The sequence below is a fragment of the Toxorhynchites rutilus genome, chromosome 1 (genome assembly GCF_029784135.1).
Source record: "Toxorhynchites rutilus septentrionalis strain SRP chromosome 1, ASM2978413v1, whole genome shotgun sequence".
Taxonomy (NCBI): Eukaryota; Metazoa; Arthropoda; class Insecta; order Diptera; family Culicidae; genus Toxorhynchites; species Toxorhynchites rutilus.
The window spans coordinates 169,180,031-169,204,242 of NC_073744.1; the positions used below are offsets into that span (position 1 = coordinate 169,180,031).

The following is a 24,212-nucleotide window of genomic DNA, read 5'->3' on the forward strand; positions in this document are numbered from 1 at the left end:
CTAAAACGATACTTCGAGAACCTAACCATCGACCGGAAGGTGAAGAACGGCAAAAATGGATGCTCCGTCAGTGAAAAAGATCACAAGCGCATAGTTAAGCAGTTTAGACGTGATCCGAGAAGTTCGGTCCGGGATGTCGCCAATAAGCTGAATTTGTCAAGTTCATTCGTCCAGCGGACCAAGCAGCGGGAGGGCCTGCGTACATACAAGGTTCAGAAGGCTCCTAACCGCGACGAAAGGCAAAACATGGTGGGGAAGACGCGATCCCGGAAGCTGTACACCGAAATGCTGACAAAGCCGCATTGCCTGGTAATGGACGACGAAACCTACGTCAAAGCGGACTTTCGTCAACCGCCGGGCCTGTTGTTCTTCTCCGCAGAGGACAAATTCAGCGTTCCGGAGGAGATTCGCAAGCAGAAACTATCCAAGCTTGCCAAAAAGTACATGGTGTGGCAAGCGATCTGCTCTTGCGGAAAGCGGAGCGCCCCCTTCGTGATGACCGGCACGGTAAACGGGCAGGTTTACCTTAAGGAGTGCCTACAGAAGCGCTTACTACCACTATTGAAGCAGCACGAGGGTCCGACCATCTTCTGGCCGGATCTCGCTTCGTGCCACTATTCAAAGGACGTGTTGGAGTGGTACGAAGCCAACGGGGTCACCTTCGTGCCAAAGGAAATGAACCCGCCCAACGCGCCGGAGCTTCACCCAAAAGAGAAATATTGGGCGATTATGAAGCAGGCCCTCCGGAAGAACCCAAAAGTTGTCAAATCGGAGGCGGACTTCAAGAGAAAATGGATTTCTGGTAAAAATAAACTACAACCTGACGTTGTACAGAACCTTATGGACGGGGTAAAGAGGAATTAATAGTTTTTATTTTACTGTCTAAAACTTTCAAAAGGATCGGTCTACTGGGCGAATTTCTACAGCGTTTTTTCCGTGATGCAATTTGATGTGACACACCCTTTACATTTTAAGGTGTTTTAACGGAGCAAACGGTTTGATGGTGGATCATCGATGCAAAGGTCGTTAGTTTGAATCTTGGCAATTTTTCAAAAGTTCATCGGAAGCTTAACAAGCTTTATCTAAAAGCTGTACGAGCGTCTGTCAAGGTGCTAAAGACTCATTTTATTTATAGAAAATTGGTAGGAGAAAATAGTGCAGTCAGACGAAGTTCTTCTTCTTCGATATCACAGTCTAAGTAGAGCTAATAAAATCATAATATGGTCGAATAGACGTTTCCACCACATCTTGGATTTGGATAAACATTTTCTAATTGACTTTAAACTACATTTAACGAACAATATTGGCTGTTAGCGGTTTTGATGACAATTAGTTCGGGCTTTATTGAGCATCATCATAAAAACGTCACACTGATGGAGAATTGTTATTTGGGTGGTAATATGTACCTTATAATGGACGACGGCATTTCAATCCCACCATAGATACTGCATAACATTATTTGGTGTCATTCCAGGCTTTGAAGTAGTTGGTGGAGGTACACCGCACTTAACCCATAATATTCTGTAAACGATATACCTGCAGTTGACTCTTTTTTCGCCGCCCGTGATGATTTACCTCAGGCGTGGTGCTCAAATTACGTAACGCCAAAAATGCAGATTTTGGACCCTCTCCCCCCTATGTAACAATAAGTAACGCGAGACAAACCCCCCTCCCCCTTGAGGTAAGTAATGCCAACATAATCTGTGCACGAAGTCAACGTAGTTTGGGGAATTTTCATAATATTTTAGCTTCTATTAAGTATTGATATATCGTGGTTGTCTTACCACAAAATCCCTGTTTTGGAACTTTTTTAAAATCGTCGACAAAAATTGAAATGTATTTTTATTCGTCAAAGCAAAATAAATTAAACTTGTACGGAACCTATTGAAGTTTTTAAAAATCTCTTTTCGTTTTGCGGTGCAAACATTGTTTTTTGAATACAGTGGAACCTCGATTATCCGCGAGCGGATGATCCGCGGTGCGGTTTATCCGCGAAAGCGAGTTCCATAGTAATGCTTAGGACTTTCTCGGAATTTATCAGTGAGTGGTAGGATGTTGTTTTTTTGTTTTGTTTTGGTCATGGCTTTCAAATTATTTGACTTCTGGTGTACACGAGCTTATAGATGGATAGTTTAATGATTCCTGTATTGATAAAACATAATTATCACAATGAAACATCTTTTCGTTTTGTGTTTGCATCTCTTTTTCAGTCGTTTATTGCGTTATCCGCGATTTTCGTGATCCGCGGTGACCTAACCAGACTATTCCGCGGATAATCGGGGTTCTACTGTAACTCATAATCATCATTAAGGGGTGATTTTTCATTCAAATCAATCGTAGTGACTTTTTCTGAATTCTAATTAAAATAAGTATATTTTTGTTCGGCTATTTTTTTTTATTTGAATAACCTAATTTACATAACTATCTTTGGTCTACCTTTTTGGGTGTAATACAAAATGTACAAATATTCGCCCTCATCCCTTCGCCACAGCTCATCGTCGATATAAAGTTTTCCACGGTCATCTCCGAGTTTGTCGTTGGGCTCCCTCGAGATCCCCCACAATGGCTGCCTTCACTAGCACTGCCACTCTCGTTGAGGTCCTCTCCGTAGGACTGCCATGAAATGTGCGGAGTTGTTTGCGCCAATAGACAGGGTTGTTTGAGGTTACCTGGATGAACACGATAATGGCTAGTTAATTCAGTTATGATGGTGGATGCTTTATAGGCAGTACCCTACCCGTGAGCAGTACTGCTATCAAATGCGATATGTAGCTTTTGGCTAGTCGAAGGGTCTCAATTTTAGACAGCTTGCGGTTCTTGGGCTCCGTTGGTATCAGCATCCGGAGGTTACTGAAGGCAGAATTGACGCTGCAAAAAAAAAAAGTAAATGAGAGCCATAAAAATATATAACCTTGATTATACTGTTTCATAAAAGCATTCCTGTTGAAAAGGAGGTCAATAAAATACATAACTGGATAATTCAATCTTGAAGATGAATTGTGCTTCGAAAAAATAAAAGAACCGTTAATTGGTGAGAGACTTGTTTTCAAGCAAACGATAAGATAATTTAGCAATCCGCTGTTATGTGTCCACATGTGTAAACATCATGTTTGTACACCGTTTGTATCAGATTTACATAGCTAAACCATTAAATTGACCCATTTCGATGACCTCAATTCTGATCATGAGTTGTCCAATTCACTAATGTTGTTTTGTCCACATGATTTTTATGGCAACCGCTTGGCGCGCTGCAGTTTGTTTATTGTGTCCTTTGGATACATAAAGACAAAAAGTTTCTCCTTGTTGAGTGTGTTGAGGGTAACACTTTTAAAATGCCCAAGAAAAGGCAATATTCTGAAGAAAGCCTAAATTATGAATGGATCAATATGATGACAGTAAACAATGATAAATGCAACATCTATTTGAAAATTCGAATTTTTTCATTCAAAAATTGTGATTTTTAAAACCGGACAAACAATGATCATTTTTTGGACAAAATATGATCAGAGGTGGTTAGATCATTATTTTTCTTTGAGGAAGATCGTTAAAAAACATAAAAACTTGAATAATTTCAACGCCTTATGGTAGTATTAGCAACTAGAGACTTGGGGCTTTCCAACAAACTCAAACTCGTGTCGATTATATGTGATTTTCATGAAGAAAAATTGCATTTTTGCGTAAAAACACCCTAAATCGGACAAACCAAGATCATTTGCCCTAATTGGTTACACTCTAGAATTTGTTTAAATAACTGGTCAAAATCTGCCTTGAATAAAATTGAATTAAGGTCGTATACTCCGTTATCGTGTCTTCGTTATCAGTTGGAGAGCTTCATAAACATGATCCAGTTTCATCGTTTGGGTTTTGAAGGACTTCTAATTCATTGGCAGAAAAAAAACAATGGAATATAGATCCCCCAACTTTGTATGGATGTGAGAAAAATAGAAAACGAAGAAAAAACACTTAACTCTTTTTCTTCCAAAATTACGAGGGCTATTGGTAAAAAGTTTGAACTAGAAAAAAATCGGACCGAATTACTTAGGAGAGTGTAGAATCACAGTAGGCTTTTGTTACCAGGATAAGTGCACTTACATTACCGTTTTGTCTCAAATTCCGAACACTTAATCTTTGATGGTCATTAAACAGTGTCTCAATACTCAAAATGGTACTTTTTCACGAAATTCATAAAATGAAATGGCCGCCATTTTGGCTATTCTTAGGCTGAGGACATAGTAAACGCGGTGCGGTGCGATGCGATACGATGCGGAGCGATGGATCGGAGCTCATCGCGTGTTATGACATAACGGATCGCTTCAGATCGCGCGTTTTTTGATGTTTAAATCCACTCCTTTCCACATGTAAACAACCCAGCACAAGGATGCCAGATATGATAACAAGTCTTCATTTTGTAAACAGTTGAATTGTGAGATCGTTTTTATCTGTGAACATAGTAAATGGAAAGCCCTTAACGTAACGTTTTCATTATATGCATTATGTAAATAAGAATAAAGTTATATAATTCATCGAACAAAACGAAAATAGTAATTTAACAACTCAATTTTTATTTCCATTCGATGAGTTCGATTGTGAAGATATTTATGAATATCGTTTGGCAACCACCACTTGCGTTCACTCGCGGTAAAACTCTCCACCCACATTTCCACAGTCGTAAACAAAAGAGCTTTCCCGCAATCGATGCCGCGCCCGCGTCCGCACCGCACCGCGTTTACTATGTCCTCAGCATTGTAATTAAAAAAAAAAAACGCTACGTTACGCGTTAGAGAACAAAATTTGACGTATTCTAATCAAATTTTAGCCAAATCGGCCGTTTAGTTCCCGAAATGAATGTATTGCCGGCTTTAAGTGAAGGTGGAAGGAAGCCATTGTAGTAGTATAAGTAAAACCACGTGTAAAAATGGGGTAATGGTGTTTGTGAGACAAGAGCGAAGCACACCTAAATAGATCAATTTACTCATCAGACTGTGTGGCGTTTCACTGACACGAGTCTTAGAATACATTTGAAAAACAAAAAAAATAGCAACTCAATTCTAAAGTAAAATGTATGAACGATGTGTTCCGATGAACAATTGCAAATATAAATGTATATACAAGGTGTATTTGCATATGAAGTAAAATTCTGATTACAGGGAAACTTCGATATAACGTACACATTTCCAAAGTGTAAAGGACATTTTTCTTCAATTTTTTGTTTCTGATAAAACAATGAATTATCTGTATTGTAATGCTAAAACAAGTTTTGTACCTTCAATCAATTCCGAAATACAGCTGGTTTTGTGATTCCAGATTCTAAATTTAATCAACAGTACGAAGGGAAACACCATGCGACAGGCTCGTCTTCTGATTGAAGTTATACATTAAATTTACTAAAACAGCAACACAATCATGTATTATAGACTACGTTTGTGAGTACTTTATTATGCTTCGATATAACGTAGAATTTTGAAAGTGAAATGTACGTTATATCGAAGTTTACCTGTATACGCGAGCGTAACATGAGCAAATTTATAGCACATGCGAATTGGGGCTGTTTTGGTATTAACAAGTTCTTTCGCACAGTAACTCGATGTGGATAATTCCTTAATATTTTCCTTCGTTGATCGTATTGTTTTCACATATTCACGTTGGAGAGCCTTAACCTTTCTCTTCGTTGGTCGAGGCATTTTGATTGAATGTAATGCTTTTCCGTTTACCATTTTTGGAAAGCATAGTGTTCCGTGCTGTGCAATACAATTTTCTTAACCAATGTTAAAGTTGCTAAAACTTACATTATAGACCCATTAAACGTAAAAATAATAACTGTATTGATATCAACACAATTTCGAGTCTTCTGCAGCGGTCCATGCTGATGATTGTTAACTCGTTTGCATGTCATACTCGTACACCCATGTCTCGTCGTCAGCCATAATGCGGTGGATAAACGTGGGATCAAAATTTGATCGTTCAAGCATGTCTTACCTCACTTGATTGAGATGAAATTATTGAAGAAAGTTTAGCTCTTTCGGCACTAGCCGTGCTGCGACATTTCTCATGCCCAAAATTTCAACCAAAACATGACGAACGATCTCGTGAGTGATATTTAATTCACGGGCTAGTTCTCTCAAAATTAAATTACGAATTCGGAGTACCATTCTTTTCATTTTGTCGATGTTTTCATCAGTTGAAGAGGTGGATGGTCGTTCTTGACGTGTCAAATCGTTCATCTTTTCTCGGCCGTCTTTGAGTGTCTTATACCATTCATACATCCGTGTTTTTAAATAATTGAGTCACCAAATGTATTCCGTAACTTTTTTCAACGTTTTGGCACAAGAAATTTTGTTTGCAACAAAATTACAAAATTGTTTGCAATTGAATTATCCATATAAAAATCTCTTAATGACTTTTTAAATAAACTAAATGACAGACAGCGCTCAAAATATACATCAAGACCACTGACAGTAGTACCAACTAAAAAAAAAGAAAAATGTTCAGCGTAACGATTTAAAATTACGAATTTATGGTATATATTTATACAGAATATATCCACCAACATTGACATTCGCGTACATATATTTTGATGGGTGACCGGAATAAATCGCCACAGTAAACAACTGCAACAGAAACAACCGCTTAGAAAAAGTGTAGTAGGCTAGAAATATTTGGCGCGGGAAAAACATCATGTGCCTCACATTTCTATTATAAATTTATTCTCTTGTTCTCGTTTTTCGAAATTTATTCTGAGGACAATGTAATGGGGACGAAGTCCCCATTTGGCGAGGATAAGGAATCGAGGCGGCCCATGCCGCCAAGATGACGCAATCCGAGTCCACCGCCGACCCGCCGTCGGAAGCGGCGGTGTCTCGCACGCAAACCTGGGATCCACTGATTGCCCGGTTAGTTTGAAACATAGGATACGATCCTTTAGCAATGTCCGACCGAGCTCTAGCGAGCGTCGGACGGTATACGTCTGCCCGGGGCGTTACGTTTGCCTGGGGCGATACGTTTGCCCGGTTAATTCTTGTTTTGAAATACAATACCGCGCCACAATATTTATAGCCTACTACACATTTTATAAGCGGTGGTTTCTGTTGCAGTCGTTTTCTGTGGCGATTTATTCCGGGAACCATTTTGATGTTATAGTATATTGGAGGGAAGATCGAAAATGCACTCAGTATGATCATAACGTTTCACTAACGGATTCCGAAAATCAATTAAATACATAAAATAATGACTAGACAACAATTATTAAAGCTGAATTCAGGATTACACCGCCCGGAATTGTCACACCAGATTAGCCTTCACAGTCCTTCTGTGATAGCCAACTAAAAACGTCTGAAACGTTTGATGCAAACCATGCCTTTGGGCAGGGATTATAGACGACAGTAGTGATTGGATTCACGATAGCAACAAAGACTTATTTCCCCGAACTCTGCTCTCAGAATATCTCAAGGGATATTCTAATATTTTAATTTATGCAACAATGTATCAATATCATGTGAACTTATTCACGAACCAGAACAATGCTACTATAAATAATAGATATCGGTGTTCAGTATAAACAAAAGTTGTCATCCATGCTTGAGAAAAGGATTAATGGAAAACTCCATGTATTGTGTCCCTGTGTAGATTCTGTGTGCATTGTTCTGTATGTTCAAACAGAAAGATAAACGGCGAAAAACGCAAAACTAATTGCTTTTGTGATACATGCGAAAGATATAACACGAAGAAGAATTTCAGCAAATATGTTTTAAACATAAACATAAACAATATGTTTAGTAAATACTCATCAAAAGTTTACAAAAAATAAAGGAATCTTGTTCATCTCTCATAATCTCATAAAGCCATATATCTCATTTAGACTGATTCGAATGCTATATGAAAAAATTGGCGAGTTGGGAAAAATATTATTGAGATCAAGCCATAACTAATATTGGATCGGTATTTTGAAAAATCTGAAAATAAAAAAAATCTGTAATCTGTATCTACAGATTCTTGGTTTCATATAGTCTGAAAAATCTATATAAATACAGATTATCCTGCCGAAACATGCGGATTTTGACGTAGAACTACGTCTTTCATTAAGGGTGCCAAATCAGAAAACAGGTCACGTTTTTATGAAATAAAGTTAACGTTAATAATTATTTTTGCCGCGAACGGATTTTGGCGATTTACATAGTAAACGAATCGGAAATTCCCTAAGATTTGTTTAATATGCTATACATTAGAATCTCCTGGTTTGTAAATGGCTAAAATGCATGAAAACTTTAAGCGTTTCCATTTTCCCATACATTTGTTCTGTCCATTTGTGTACTTTCCCGAACAGAGCTGTCAATAACGAGCAACTTATCGACGAGCAGCGAAGGGGAAATCGTAGGATTCAAAATCTCCGTGAACAAAGGGAAAAAAGAACAATAAAGAGGAACACTTGCCTAGAGTATAAACAGTGGATCTCGCTGATGCAAACTTTCATTCGGCATCGGACTGTTGAGTAATCCAGTTCATGAAAAAGCGAAAGCACGCTTCGATCTAAGATTGGACCCCACCAGTGGTAATCCAACTTGGATATCGTCGTGTGGTTTTTTCAGTTCGTATTTGGCGTTATTCGTATCGTGTGTTTTTCTTTTCACGTCATAAATTGGAAGCTTCGCGTTGATGAGCAAAAAGAAGAGGAAGGCTGGCTCCAGCACTGCAAAAAGCGAACGCATTGCCAGGGGCAATCAAATTTCGAGGCAAGCGTCATCTAGTGAAGCACGCGATGTTGGTGCAGTGACAAGCGCTCGCACTGAACCTAGCCTTCGCGAGTGTCGAACCGCATCGAACAACATCGAAGTAGGCGACTTCGGCTCGTTGGTTGGAAATGTAAACGGCTCCACCCAAGCAGCAACCAAAATCAAGCTCCCCCCGCTGGTGGCTCTGTATGCGTACTATGGATGGCGAACGCTTGTTTGGCGCTTGGTTTACGTTGTACGAACGATTCCTAGAGGTGCAATTTCTCTGAGGCAATACTAAATAACATGTAGCACGATATTTGATACTTGCATGTGTTGTCATTGTTGTTGTTTCCTCGCAGTGCCAAAGATATATTGATGTAGTTATGAGATGTGGAATAATGGTGCTGGTGCAACATGTATATAATCTACCGGAATAAGCGTTCGAGGTAAATTTTCAATGCATTGACATGAAATTAATTGCGATACATGATCAGCTAGTGTATTGTTCTGCGAGGGCAAGAATGAATCATCAATCAATTATCGTCAACTGATTCTACAATGAAAAAACATTTCAGAGATTATTCTACTAGGCAGTTGTTTCTAAAATTTCACAGCACTATAGAATAATATCCGAAGGTATAAACAAGCGACTTATATAAAATAACAGCGTAGTTCTACGTCAACAATGCGGTCGTATCTTGGACACAACCTCCTATAATTTTTTTTTACCAAGAAAGTACACGATACTAGCTCGGGATATTTCCTTATAGTTAACAATATCAGACCCAGTGAAAAAGTGGACTGTGTTTTCGAAACATTCGTCACCCTGCAACTGAAACTTGTGTTTCAGTTGCAGTGTGACGATTTCAACTCGATTGAAACAATATCGATAATATCGGCCTTTCAGACAAAACTTTAAAAACAAAATTCAAGCAGAAAATAATATTCACAGTTTCCGCATTTGACAAAATTATCACAAAAACTTTAAGACCATGTTGTATTATCATATGCCCCTCACTGTTTTGGGATTTTCAGAATTTTCAAATTCAAATGCCATGGAATGAGCTGTAGTGATAATCTGAGAGGGAGGAGCCAGTTGAATGACAGATAGTTTGTTTTCTTCTTATTCTTTTTACGCATTTGTGCGTTTTATCCCTGATTTGATTTTTGACGTAGGACCGCGTCTAACAGGAATATATAGGGGGTAAAAAATTTGAACACATCATGGCTTCCAGCAGCATCGGCATATTCAAACATTTTATTTTATTTTTGATAATTTCGATATAGTTGTCCTAAAGAATTATTTCGATGATTTCTAAAACAATATCCGAAATATGAAGCAAACTGACTTTTATGATTTGTTTGTTGGTGGAGATCTTGTGTGAATTTATGGTTTTGGGCTCACTTGTGACTTTTTTCGATCGTTCATTCAGTTTTCGCGAATTCTTTCATTCTTTCACTGGTTCCAGGTTGATCTATTGCTGCAAGCTCAGTGAATCGATGGAAATAATAATAGGTTGACTAAAAAGGATGCTGTGTCTGTATTTTCAACAGGCAGTGATCACGATTCGGATGAAGATGGGAATAATTCTACCAGTCTCTCGTCATCTTTGCCATGATATTCCTGCCCATCACTAATGGACCATTCATATGCAAATTTTAAATTTGACATGCAGGTCGCTAATCAAGGCAATGGTATCACTGAAGATCTAATAGAATTGACCGATAGTGAAGGTGAACCAATTAGTCTTGTCCACAAAACTAAAAGGGTCAAGATTCTTTCTCCCCTTTATGTGTGATATAATTTGTATACCATTTCCCATAGATAACATACCTGTCGCTTCCAATTATTCTACATAAATGTTACGCTCACTCTGCCCTCCCTCACAACACCCACTTCCCGTTCGTGACATTGATGAGTGAACATTTTTTGTGCGATTATCGAGCAGGAATGAATTGCCTTTCTCAAGATTCATTGTACCCCTAATAAGTGTTCGAAAGATGTAATCTTACGTTGATCGCACTTGATCGAATAAATTACAAAAAGAATGAATTTGATAAATTCTTTCTGAAAAGAACTGGATTTGATTTGCTGAAAACACTATCTTGTTTTTTTTGACGGAGGCGATCTGGCGTAGTGGTGACATCCATACCTCTCACGCAGAGATCACGAGTTTAATTCTCACTCCCGACATTCTTCCTACAATGGAAGTAAAAGTGACGAACCAACCGATATGTGTTGAAAGTCACTATAATAGAGAAAAAAAAAAAAAAAAAACTATCTTGTTTTCTCTCGTGTGGTGCGTTATGTGTGGTGATAGTAGTTTTTTTTTCGAAGCTGCTGCTGATTTCTTCGGCGTTTTCGGCTTGCATGTAGCGATTTTTGAGGATTTGTTTGACTTTTCCTTTCGAGCAGCCACACCAGCAGTAGCAGCAGCTTTCTTCTTGCTGGTCGCCTTCTTCACAGCAGCAAGTTTGTTTTTTTTGCAGCAGTAACTGTTCCAAAATGATCTAACCGCTGTACAATTATAATTGAGTGGATTTCCGAGCTAGTACCTGCTTATTTACATATTTTTGTTATTTCAATAGCTTGCTTCCAAAGCAATTTTTGAGCTATTGAAACAAGTTTTTGGATCAATAAGTAACACACATATAACGCGTAAACATTTTATCTTTCGAATGAAGCGGTTGTCATACCATTTCTTTCAACCGGCGAAGAGGTTTTATTGCTCAAAATCCTGTTTCTCCAATGTAATACTCTCGTTCTAGAAGTTTTGAACTTACACCCCAGTATAGAAATTAAAGATGTAGTCCGACGTCAACATTATTTTCACATAGAATGTCTTGCAAAAAATGTCATGTTGAAATTTTCTACATATTTCAATACTTCCTCTTGGTTCACCGTGACTGGCTCGCGCTGACATAAGGGTGATCACAATAAACGCGAGCTGGCTCCTCTCTCTCAGGTGATAATGCAAGAAAAGTTGATTATCATCAGCACAGATGAGGAGCTCAAGCAGGAGCACAACCAAGGTTGTCATAAGTTCCGGTTACGACGCAACATTGAAACACAGTATCCTGCGATGTGGGACATTGCTGAAAAATATTTTCTCGTTTTTCCATCATCATACTTTGTCGATAAAGGCTTCAGTGTCGTTACAAATAACCCGAAACCGGGGGAACTATTTGAAAATCAACGAACGCGGAGATTGAAGGCTTTAACTAACTAATATTGAACCGTATTTTGATATTTTGTTAGTTGCGGATAGATTGGTCTGCGATTTGAATGTTATTATATTTTGTGAGTAATTTGTATTCATAATTGCCAAGTTGACGTAATTTCCTATGGCCGGTTTGTATTGAACGAACGTTTTATTTTTAAAACAAATTAATGCTGAGTCACCAGCATAGAATAAACGGATTGAAATTACCTTAGAAGTCTTTACATTTGTGGATTGTTTATTAAGAAACTATTTTATGTTCCTCTTTGGATATTTTCGTCTTTGCGCCAACTGGAAACGGATCGTTGTTACACTTTGAATGTTTATCTTGACAAATCAATCATAAATAAATCATAGAATTCAAAAATTTGAAGATTGATACATTTAGAGTAAAATTCACTCGCGTCATTTATTGTCAACAATTCATAAACTCCATCAAAACTTACTGTTAATATTTTTCTTCTTTCACTTTTTGTATTCATTCAGCTACCGCTTCACTGAAAACTGCAATGATTTAGTTTGCGCTTTCCACACCCAAACCCCGACTCACCTGTGCGTCCTGTAGCGTTCCCTCGCGTTCGCCTGAGACCGCTGGCACTGTCCACCGGCTCGCGAAAGTTCCCCTTCACTAGATTCCAACCGGAAAAAACACTCCTCGTAGGCACTTTCCATCGCTTGCGATGCGCTACTTGATCTGCTGCTGGTCTTCCGATTACGACCACTCATTTCCACGCGATCTGCCCGGCAAAATGCATCCTCTCGGCGGCTAAACACGATCCTAACTGATCAGCAAGCAGGCGGCAAGAACCACAGCAAGTGCGGCCTGCCGCCGCAGCAGCAAGTGGGCATAATTAAGAAACACTTGTTAAATGAATTAAGTCGTTAATAGGCGCGCGAGGGAGATGCGATGCTCGCATTCGATCTCTGATTTGCGGAGGAGTGCGAGAAGAAGTGAAGGCAGGAAGCTGCCGGGCTGTAAGAAGATCCACAGCTGATGACTGACGACTGGAAATGTGATTCTTCTCGGTTGCGTCCGCTTCGATGCGGAGGCGTTTGTTTGTTTGCTTTGGTTTGTTGTCGTGTTTTGCGTAACTAACTGTTGAGAATGGGAATACGGGAGAAGAGAGATACGGAGGGATGAATGGTCTGTCCAATGCCTAATGGGGTGTGCGAAGGATCGAGATTTCTTGCAAGTGATTCTCGTTTGTGCATTTCTATGAAAATTTATGACCTCTTTTTTGGAGTTGAAGCTAAATCGGGAATGTTTTCGATTTTGTTGTGACACCTATTTGTTGTGTGAATTATGGGGTTCATAAGGACGGCTGCTTCCGGTCGCCTAGCACTTGAAGTGATTTACTGCGGTTTTATTGCGGCAACGCAATATGGTATTCGACACGAGCTAATTTTTCATCCACTGGATTCTCTAATCGAAATCATGAAAAAAAAACAAACATATCCCATACTCCCATCGGTTTCGGAATAGTCACGTAGACACGTGTTTGTCCAGTACATGAGTAAACAGGTTGTGTCTGCATCCCGTTTAATTTTTCCGGCACACATTCTGATAGATTCCAATGGCCCCATCTCCTAGACCGTAACTTCAATTGACGCAAACGCCAATAAACAACACGTAATCAGTTTATCGCTTCAATCGTTTTTTTCTGCGTGTTCTCTCTCTGTCCTGATCTCGTTATCAGCAAAGTGGTTTCTCACTCCAATGGAACCCTTACATCCAAACGCAAACAATATCATGCAACGATAAGCTGGATAATCCTTTCTAAGTGATTGTTTTGCTCCTTATCACGGCTTTCATCGTTTTCGTATCGGATGGGAGCGTTTTTTCGTCTCCGGGCTCTCCGGTGGTTTTTCGCCTTTCTAGCTCGTGATCGATCAAAAGCTTTTTTTTCCGAGCAATTGAGAACTGTTTTTCCCCGCATTTTTTACCCACAAATAATTGAATAATGCTGGAATAATGGCCGGATTGTGGGATTGACAAATAGTTGCAATTAGTATCGGCGATCGGCACCGACGAAAGAATGCGACATTTATGGATTGTTTATATTATCTTCTCCTACAATGAGGTTATCTCTGGATTTCCGGAAATATCGTATCATCCTCTTAAGTGGCTTTACTTTTTACAAATAAACTGCGATGATCTGATCTACAGGGTTCTCTCGAATTACCGAATAGCATAGCATTTGCATTGGGTGCGCAACTAAATTCGTTTCGTTTTTTCGTATGAAAAACACATTTGTTTGAATAATAAAAATTTATTAATACCTCATTTATAGTAATGGTCATCACTAACCACATTTTTCCCACATTCCTGGAAATTCACGGATTCCATTGCGAAAGATGCGTTCATCTTTTGAAGCAAAGAATGAATCCAGCCAATTTTTGATATCCTGCTCTGAAGTCATATTTCGTCTCTGGCAACGATTTGATTCAAAAGTTTTCTTTTTTGTGCCGTTCAAGTAATATTCCGGACATGTAAAATCGCCGTTCGAAATCTTTCGCTTTCAATTCGTATGGAAAAAAATTTCCTTGTCTATCCTGCGGCTTTGAATCGTTTAGAAATAGCTTGTCGAGTTAATCCGCTAGATTCTACATGCTTTGTTTGTGTCTCGACCGAGTAAAGTCTCTAATTCTTCGTCTCCGAATTTTGCCTCGGACGCTTTTTGACTTTAATACTAAAATCACCACTTTTGAATCGTCAAAACCATTCCTTACAAAATCTATCCAAAAGTGCAGAGACACAAAATCAAAACTTCCCGCAAATGGTGCTCATTTGCGACAATATTCGACATTTTCAGTAAAATTGAACTTGTTGTGCAAAACTCAAAGACTTGTAAACAATATTTGAGTGACAGATGTCGACACTTCACGATTTACCAAAAATCTCCGTCAACTATTCATACCCTTAGAAAAATCCTCGGTCGAAAACTACTAAATACATTTGGTAATGCAAAATTAGTAGAATTTACAAATTTTTTGTACATATTGTCAACAAACCCGCATCCCTACCAGAGATTAGTATATTTTACTCGATAACATTAGTAAGCTTGGATATTGTCATATCTGAAAATTGGTGAGAAAAGCGCGTATTAACCATTTTCATTGTTCCCATAAGGCAATACGGAGGTATAATAAGGATACAATTCTGATACGTGCATTTTCGGCGAGAAAATGTAGCCGATATTGGGCTTCCGAATCATGGTTCTGCTTGACATATGTGTTTATTAGTACGGTCGAAAATGATTATAGATTGGTAGTATTTACCAAAAAATTCGTTATATTTACTAATTATTTCTCTCAGTGTAGCACCTTGGGTCATCTTGTGGAAAAGGAACGAATTAAGTCGCACACTCAATAGTTTTAGTGGTGAGTTAAAAAATATGTATAGTACGGATGAACACACTTTGGCGAACAGAAATTGCATGAAGCTCCTAACCACGCGACCACTAGAGCCTCGCTTCATATCAAAGGTGTGGGCATAGAATTCCGCAACCGTTTCGCTACCAGTGCTTGCCTGAACGGAAACAAATCAAAACATTTCAACTCGTCCTCGGATGTTGTGCGTTGTGGGCGCCGTCATTTTGTAATTAAAACAAACCGATTCCATCCTTTGGTTTTGAGGTTACTGTGGAGGTCCGTGAACAACTGTGTTGCGGTTTGCCAGCAACGATTTTCAATTTCAAGTTTTGGTAGCGATTTGGGTTTGCCACCATTTGGTTGTGAAGCTTATGATTAGCAATCAGTTCGGGCAGAGGGTGGAATCGTTATCGTTCATTCGGGCAGTGTTTGTGGTTACTTGACTGTCCTAATGTAGATGATAATAAGTGATGGCAGATTTCTTGGGCTCTGATTGCCAGGCGGAAATTTTCACTCGATATCTCATCAATATTAATTGAGGGGCTTAGAATGCAAGGGGTGTAAGTAACTTGATCGATTTCTCTTCATCAACTTTTTCTTTAGTTAATAACTCAACTGCAAAAACGTTCCAATTTGAGTTTGCTATAGAATCCGATAGATGAGGTTCTGACCTATATTTCACTTTGTCAAATACAGCTGCGAAAGAGTTTGCAGCTTAGTTATGACCAAAAGAGAGAGTCGATGTAGAGAAATCGATCAAATCACTTACACCCCTTTCATTCTAAGCCCTTCAATTTCTATCGGTGCAAAGAAAAAAGTCTGGGGACATTCAGAAAGAGCGAAAAATATCGCTCGGTGTTGAAATGAGGAATTTTGACGTGGGACTACGTCTAACCGGAGTATATGGGGGTAAAATGAAAACCTAAACACAGAACATGCAGGAACAAATGAAAGATTCCGAATGCTTATAACTCGTACATTTCTTACTGGATCGGAAAGATGTTTGCATCAACTGATAGGGAATATTTCTACGCTTCTATCGCAATTAATAAAATGTTATTTTTCATTAGATAAACAATTGAATAACTGTTAAATGTTAAGCGTTATCTAAACACCCTAACTGTCTCGTTTTGATTGGCCCGATTTACGGTTTCCCCAACACAGTCATCATAACAAAGCAGCCTTGGGGGAATCGGCATCGCAAATACATGAAAGTATGGGGATTTTTGTTCTCACCGTCAGCCATTCTTTGTGTGGACACCGACTGGACAACATCGTTGCTGGACGAGCTGGACGGCGAGTGATCGAGTGCTTTTCTCAAGGCGAGAGACGAATGAACTGCAAAAGTTTAAAGTCTCTATAATACAATACCTTCCTTCCTTCTCACCGAAATGTGTTCCCCAACACAGACTTCAAAACCAAGCAGCGTTGGAGAAATCGGGATTGCAAATACATGATAGTCGGGGGTATTTTCGTTCCGACTGAAATGTATTTCCCTAACACTTCAAATCCATGGAGCGTGGGGAAATTGCAAATTCATGCAAGTCGAGAAGCATTTTTGTTTTGACTGAAATATGTTTCCCTAACACAGACTTCAAACCTATGGAGCGTGGGGAAATTGGCATTGCAAAAACATGCAAGTCGGGGGCATTTTTGTTCCGACTGGAATGTGTTTACCTAATACAGACTTTTAAACCAAGGTGTCATCATATCAAACGTAAAAGGACTGTCATTAAATTTACTTGTAACGAAGAACATAATCATGAAACATGTACCGTAGGAATAATATTTAACTTAAGAAAACATTGTATCATTAATATATAAGTATGTAGCCTACATTTGTTTGACGATGTACAAATAAATCTATCACAATTCATGAATTGACCTTACATGGCATTATACAATCTTTTTACTCACAAAGCAAATATATTGGGTTCAATTGAATCGGAAATTGTTTCATTCAATCAAAAATTTAATCAATACAAACAAATGATTGCTAAGCTAAGGTAGTTCCACGTCAGCCTTGCGGTTATATCATAGATATAACCCACCCATTTTTTGTTTCATTTGAGGGGCTTAGAATGAAAGGGGTGTAAGTGGTTTAATAGATTTCTCTACATCGACTTTCTCTTTTGGTCATAACTTAGCTGCAAATACATTCCCAGCTGTATTCGACAATGCGGAAGATAGGTCAGAACCTCGTCTATCGGATTCTATAGCAAACTCAAATTGGAACGTTTTTGCAGTTGAGTTATTAACTGAAGAAAAAGTTGATGAAGAGAAATCGATCAAGTCTCTTACACCCCTTGCATTCCAAGCCCCTAATTGAAAAATATAGTTTTTTTTTCCATATTTTTTTGTTTATTCATCACTGCGGATAGTAGTTTAAAATGCATCGATGTTTTAGAAACAACTCTTTAGTAGAAAGTCAGGGTCATCAACCTGAAAGGGGACGATGGTTTGTGTAAAATCAGTTGAAGACGTTTGTTTGATGATCCATGCTTACTCTCGCGAGAACAATCAATTGTCGCAATCAGTGCTGCCATATGTACAGATTTAATTGGAAAGGTATAGATTTTTCGTCTTTTGTTTCCGATTCAGTACGATATAGTTACAAATTATTTTTTTACATACTACAGAATTACTGAAGTGCAGAAGCAGTTACATATAGGTACAGTTTTCCCAGCGGAGAATTAATATCCCTGTTTATATTTCTCTGTTTTATTACTCGAAATCATTTAAGAAGCACCTTTAGGCATGCATACATATTTATATAATACATATCAAATCGTATCTTTGAAACTCGATGTTTTCCGCAGATGAAAATGAGGCTCTCGAAACATTTTTTTCCAAGCTGATGTACACGATATCTCAAGTTCTGCTGAATCGATTTATTCCAATTTGTTGTGAATAAATCCTTATACATCTCTCTCTCTATCGCATGAACCAATAAAACATTACAATTTTTCAATTTTACTATTTAAAAAAAATAAATTGTCATGAAAACGTACAAAAAAGCAGTTTATTTTTTCAAAAGGCCGTCATTTTGTTAAAAAAAATGTTTCGGAGTTTCCGAGGTTCATATGATAGTGGCAACTTTAAAGATTCGGAATCTGTTCGATTTTTTTTTGTTACAGAAAACAATTAGGGCTGGAATTGTGTATGCCATGGCACATTTTTTTCAATCCCTCTCACCTCTCCAGCTTTAGAATATTTTTTCCGTTTAACTTTTGGTGTATTGTTAAAAGATAACTAATCAAATAATGAAATAATAGAAAGTGGAATTATCCTTTTTTTGCTCAAAGTTCTAAAACACCCCTGATTTGTGCACTAGAATAGCCTCTCAACTGGAAGTAGTAATAATTCGTGAAATTTGATTAACTTTCCAGTCCAACACCACTGCAAATTAAAGAAAAACTGGACGTCATACTAAAAAATTTAACTTTGTTTAGGATGCTCCGTTGAGGTCTAACAATCAGAATTTTTGAAAAATAAACAATCCCGTTGTTAACATATGACTACGAAATTATTGTCAACGAGAGCAAACATTATAAAATTAAAAAAAAAAATAAAAATTATAGGAGGTTGTGTCGAAGACACGACCGCATTGTTGACGTAAAACTACGCTGTAGTTTAATTCAAGTCGCTTGTTTATAACTGCGAATATTATTTTATAATGCTACGAAATTTTAGAAATAACCAATCTACCAGTTTGGTCGCCCTGAAATATTTTTTTCTTGTAGAATCATTTGACGATTATTGTTTGGTGATTCATTCTTGTCCTCGCAGAACAATACATGCTCGAGATAAGCGCAGTTATCATCCTTAGTGGAGAAAGTTTTGCTACTGGTAGGCGAAACCAAATCACATACAAAATTCCAGAACGACATTTACTTTCTTGGTGACTAAATAAACGGAATAAACACTTTCTGTTAATCTCAACAACCTCGAAAAGAGTAACACTGCTTCATTATTATCAAGATTAGCGCAAATGCAATCCTAGTTGAAGGGAGTTTTGCAACTGGCACGCGAACTCAAATAAATTGATAACTTATTATAACTTATTGAATAATTTGGTATTCCCAAATAATTTTTTGGTGCACAACCTTAACACCTGCTTCACCATAGCGTCAGTTCAATGCATTGATGCAATGTCAAAGTCACCAACGAAGCCTTCATGATGACGGAAAACAAACAATGTCAACTGCTTGGAAAAAGGCTGAATATTTGCCTCAGCAGAGATTCATTACTAATACCCTAGCGCCAATATTTCCCTCCCGCTATCTCCACTCCTTGTCGCCACGTTCGGATCGACTTGTTCACCCGCAACAGCGCAATACGTTAAAACGCACGCACGTACACACACAAATATCCATACATCGATGGCAGTCACGGGTGACTGACAGTATAACATATGATAATAAAGGTAGCTTATATTAGGCATATATGCTTATAAGCATTCTCATTCGAATAAAAATACCTTCCACTTCGATAAGAAATGATGGCCCTGATACGTTTGAAAATTTCCATGGAATTGCTAGAAAACCGTGGCGAAAACGTGTTAAGATCGCGACTACTCAAGCTATCATATTCCGATATGCGTGAGTATACCCTTTCGAACATCTAAATCAGCAGCCAGATAAATTCAAACAACATGCTCGATATTATGACATCCTGGACCACAATTACATAAATTGTTAGTAGCAAAACCTACACGATAAATACGTGAATTGAGCCCGGATTGATTGAACTTCGGGGATAATAGAGTAAAACCATCTTCCAAGTTCATCCTTCCATTGATTCTGCCAACTTATAAATGCCTGTTTGTCCGAAAAATGGAGAATAACTGAACGTGATACGCATTGACTCACATTTTGAACTAACGCCGAATTGTAGGTTTTTTGACGTAGGACTACGTCTTTCATTTCTATACCGGGGTGTAAAATCAAAGTTTCGAAAACGAAAGCGTTACGCCGGAGACCGAGATTTTGAACGTTAATAGCTCCTAAACAGCTGAACGAAATTGTATGATAAACACTTCATTCGAAAGATAAAATGTCTACGCGTTATATACTTGTTACTTTTTGGTTCAAAAACTTGTTTCTTCTTCTTCTTGAATGGCGTTAACGTTCCCTGTGGAACTTTTGCCGTCTCAACGTATTCATTAACTAGCGTCGTTCATTAATACTTGGTTGAGATTTCTATGCCGAATAACACGCCTTGAATGTACTCTAAAGTGGCAAGCTCTAGAATACGCGTGACCACAATGCAAGCCGGAAGAATTTTCTTTTGACGAAAAATCCCCCAACCAGAACGGGAATCGAACCCGAACACCCGGCATGATAGTGTGGGACGCTAACCACTCGGCCACGGGTGCACTTGGGCAAACTTGTTTCAATAACCTTGAAATTGCTTTCAAAGCAGTTTATTGAAATCAGCAATCGGTATATAAGCGAGCGCCGCTCGGAAATCCACTCAGTTATAATTGAACAGCGTTTGGGGTACCATCGCAGGAATGAATGGATGTTTCCCTAACACAGACTTCTAAACCATGGAGCCTGGGGAATGTTTCCTTAACACAGACTTCAAAACCACGAAACCTGGGGAAATTGGCATTGCAAATGAGATGCAAGCTGCAAGTACATAAACACAGTTTTTCCAACACAGATTCAGAAACCAAAAAGTTGGGAAAATCGGCATTCCATATCTCGGCAGTGCTTTTTATACCTCCATGCATTTTTACACTCCGGAATGCGTTTTGCTAACACGGTCTACAAAAGCGGGTAGAAATACAACGCTTTGGCTCGGTTATTCAGGACTGCATGCCTCTTCATGTCGCCAGCTCACTGAACTTCTTCGCATACCGTTAGATGATTAGGCAAAATGTTGATAACTTTTTGCGGCGATAACCACTACTATAATGCATGAATTGACCAAAATAGGGATTTGTTGCAATTGAATTCGTAAATTGTTTCATTTATTCACTAGTTTAATCAATAATTTGATCAATAGATTTCAATCAATAATTACCCAATGAGGAACATTCGAAGTGCGATTATTGCTAATTGAAAAAAACACAAATGATTACCAACGGCAGTCCTACGTCAACCTTGCGGTTATATCATAGGTATAACCCATTCACCGTTTTTTCGATTGCACTAACCACTCGCTTTCCGATCCGACGCAACGAGCAATCTTTTTGCCTACAATTCGGCGTTAGCTCACAATGTGAATCGATGCGTAATATTCGATCGCAACTAAAGTAGTTCTTAACGTTAACTTCACTTCGTCGCCACTTGACTTTTTTCTCTGATAGGAACGAAAATTCTCGAAAATTGAACTTCTCTGTAATGTTGCCATTGTATATTTTTCAGCCTTTATTGGCTTTTATTTGTAGAAGAGGGTATTATTAAATGAAAAAACTCCAAAGAATATGTTTTCTTCATCTTTATTATGTTTTAATAAATGATGCCCTTCATTCCCCTTCATTCTTCTACTTTTCCTTTGTTCACGGAGACTTCAAATCCTACGATTTCCCCTTCGTTGGTCGTCGATAAGTTGCTCGTTATTGACAGCTCTGTTCGGGAAAGCACAGAAATGGACAGAACAAATGTATGGGAAAATGGAACGCTTAAAGTTTTCTTGAATTTTAACCATTTACAAACCAGGGGATTCTAATGTATAGCATATTCTAACGATTCTAAGGGAATTTCCGATTCGTTTAGTATGTAAATCGCCAAAATCCGTTCCCGGTAAAAATAGCTATTGGCGTTAACTTTATTTCATAAAAACGTGACCTGTTTTCTGATTTGGCACCCTTAATGAAAGACGTAGTTCTACGTCAAAAGTGGCACACGTCTCCTTTGTACCAACACATGCGATAACACATGCTAAACGATGACGAACGACGAATAACGAAGCTAGAGAGAATTGCCAAGTCGTAGTGTTGATATTTTCTGAGAAATGAACGAATTATTGATTCCTCGGTCTGACAGACCAATGCGCGAGTATAGGAGTGTTAAGAATGAGAAAATGAATCCCACAATCGCCTACCAAAATTCGCTATAGATTATCCGTATCTTCAGCAAAAGGGTGCCTGAAAGGAAGCAACGTGAAACCGACGTTCGTAAAAATTCCCGATGCAGAGATAGTGCGTCAAGCCTGTCGGTCTGTCGGTAGGGGAAACTCACTCGCAAAGTTGTGACTTTGCGAAATGAATTTGAATTGAAATTTAATTTGTTCCTATGGATGAGGATTCTGCTCCACGTCGTCGTCGTCTGTTTCCGTAGAAACTGTGTGGCAGCTTCATCTTTGCTAGGCATGACTTTTGGCTGCGGGGAGGAGCGATGGAAAAGAGAAGGGGACGACAAAAACAAATATTTCCCCATCATTGCTGAACGATGAAGGTATGCAAAGGATCTGATAAGTTCAAAAGATCCCGAGATAATCTTATCGTAGAGGGAGGCAGGGAATGGGGGCGGCCGAGATGGATGCGGATGATGTTGATAGGAGCAGAATTTGTATCAACTTTAATTACAGTTTGATTGCTGTTCGTTGACTTCGTGCTCTCGGGTCGGTGGATAAGCCACCTGTTGAGTCGGAGCTCGAAGGGGCAAGGGTTCGGCGCAAAAGTGTTGTAATTATCCTAAATTTCACGAGGTGAGAACCTAAAAGGGGTGAGGCGTTTGAAAGCGTACCTGTGCTAATTAATATTCCGGATGGGCTTGCGCTGAAAAGGGGCACGAATTCTACTGTTCCATAAAGCGGATTGTAATGAAATTATACGATAACGGAGGGTTTGAATCGGGTGAATTGAGCGATCGTCGTCATGTTATTATTTTGGTTTTGAAACCCGAAGTGGAGTGACCCTCGAACGACGAACAAATTAAATTGTCTGCTATGTAATGAGAGCGGGAAAAGTTTATCATTGGTGCAGGTGGAAAATACCACCGCAAATGTTTGCCCGAAGTAAATACAATTTATCACAGACAGGAAGTTTCCCGGCGCGAAATGTGACTGTAACTTTCCACGTGTACACAAATGCATACAGAAAGAGGAAGATATATAGATGGCGCTGTGTGGTGATGACTTCTCTATTAAACTAAAGGGGAAACTTTCTCTTGAGAGATTAAACGCGAACTCGAATTTGAACTGGATTATCTTGCGGTTTATTGCGCTGCAAGTCTACTGTTGTGTGGTGATGGAATTAACATGTTTTCTTGTTCGAGCAGAAGGCATAAGTAAGCACACATTTCTGTGTGGAAAGTCTCAGTGAAGATACTCCGTCATGTTGCAAAAATAAATTCACGATAAAGGCCGAGCGAGTAACTCTAGTTTTTGATGAGTTGTGCAATGTTGAATGATGATGATGATGTTGGATTAAAGAGGCTTTAAACTTTTCAGTTCATTTGCCTCTAGTTCGCAATGTTGAAATTTTTGTCTCTTCCTTTTAACCGAAAATTCACAGAGAGTGAGAGATCTTCCTCTCTCTCTCTCTCTCTCTCTCTCTCTCTCTCTCTGAAATTCAACGAGAATGCTTTTTCGATTCTCATTTTATACTAAAAATATGGAGCGAAAAATCAAAGCTAACTTTACCAACGTTAGCTTATTTAGGCAGCGTCTAAACGACCTGCATTTGGACAACGATTTAATTGTACACATATCAACCCATCTCATGTTCACATCACGATGAAAACCAATGTTACTGCATGTTTTCAAGCAATGTTTCCAGCTGTACTAAAGAAGTGAAAACCCTTTATCGGCATCAAGAACTGAAAACGAATCCATTTTTCGATTAATCATAACTCGTCGAGAAATAAAAATCGGCATTGCGTTTTCGCGAGAATCGAAATGAGTTCATAACACTCTCTCGTCTCTCATACTCCCAACTATTTTTGCCTGTGGGTGGAAA

The 24,212-nt window shown here is 38.6% G+C and overlaps 1 protein-coding gene across 1 annotated transcript; it reads right to left on the bottom strand.

The window, feature by feature from the left end:
• Positions 1-2,212: 2,212 nt before the first annotated feature.
• Positions 2,213-12,760, bottom strand: LOC129779568 (basic helix-loop-helix transcription factor scleraxis-like). The gene is made up of 3 exons (XM_055787128.1): positions 12,480-12,760; positions 2,738-2,868; positions 2,213-2,669 (listed from the first exon to the last, which is right to left on the bottom strand). Exons 1-3 carry the CDS (start codon positions 12,653-12,655, stop codon positions 2,422-2,424), a joined length of 555 nt encoding a protein of 184 aa, XP_055643103.1. The 5' UTR covers positions 12,656-12,760; the 3' UTR covers positions 2,213-2,421.
• Between the last annotated feature and the right edge of the window lie 11,452 nt (positions 12,761-24,212).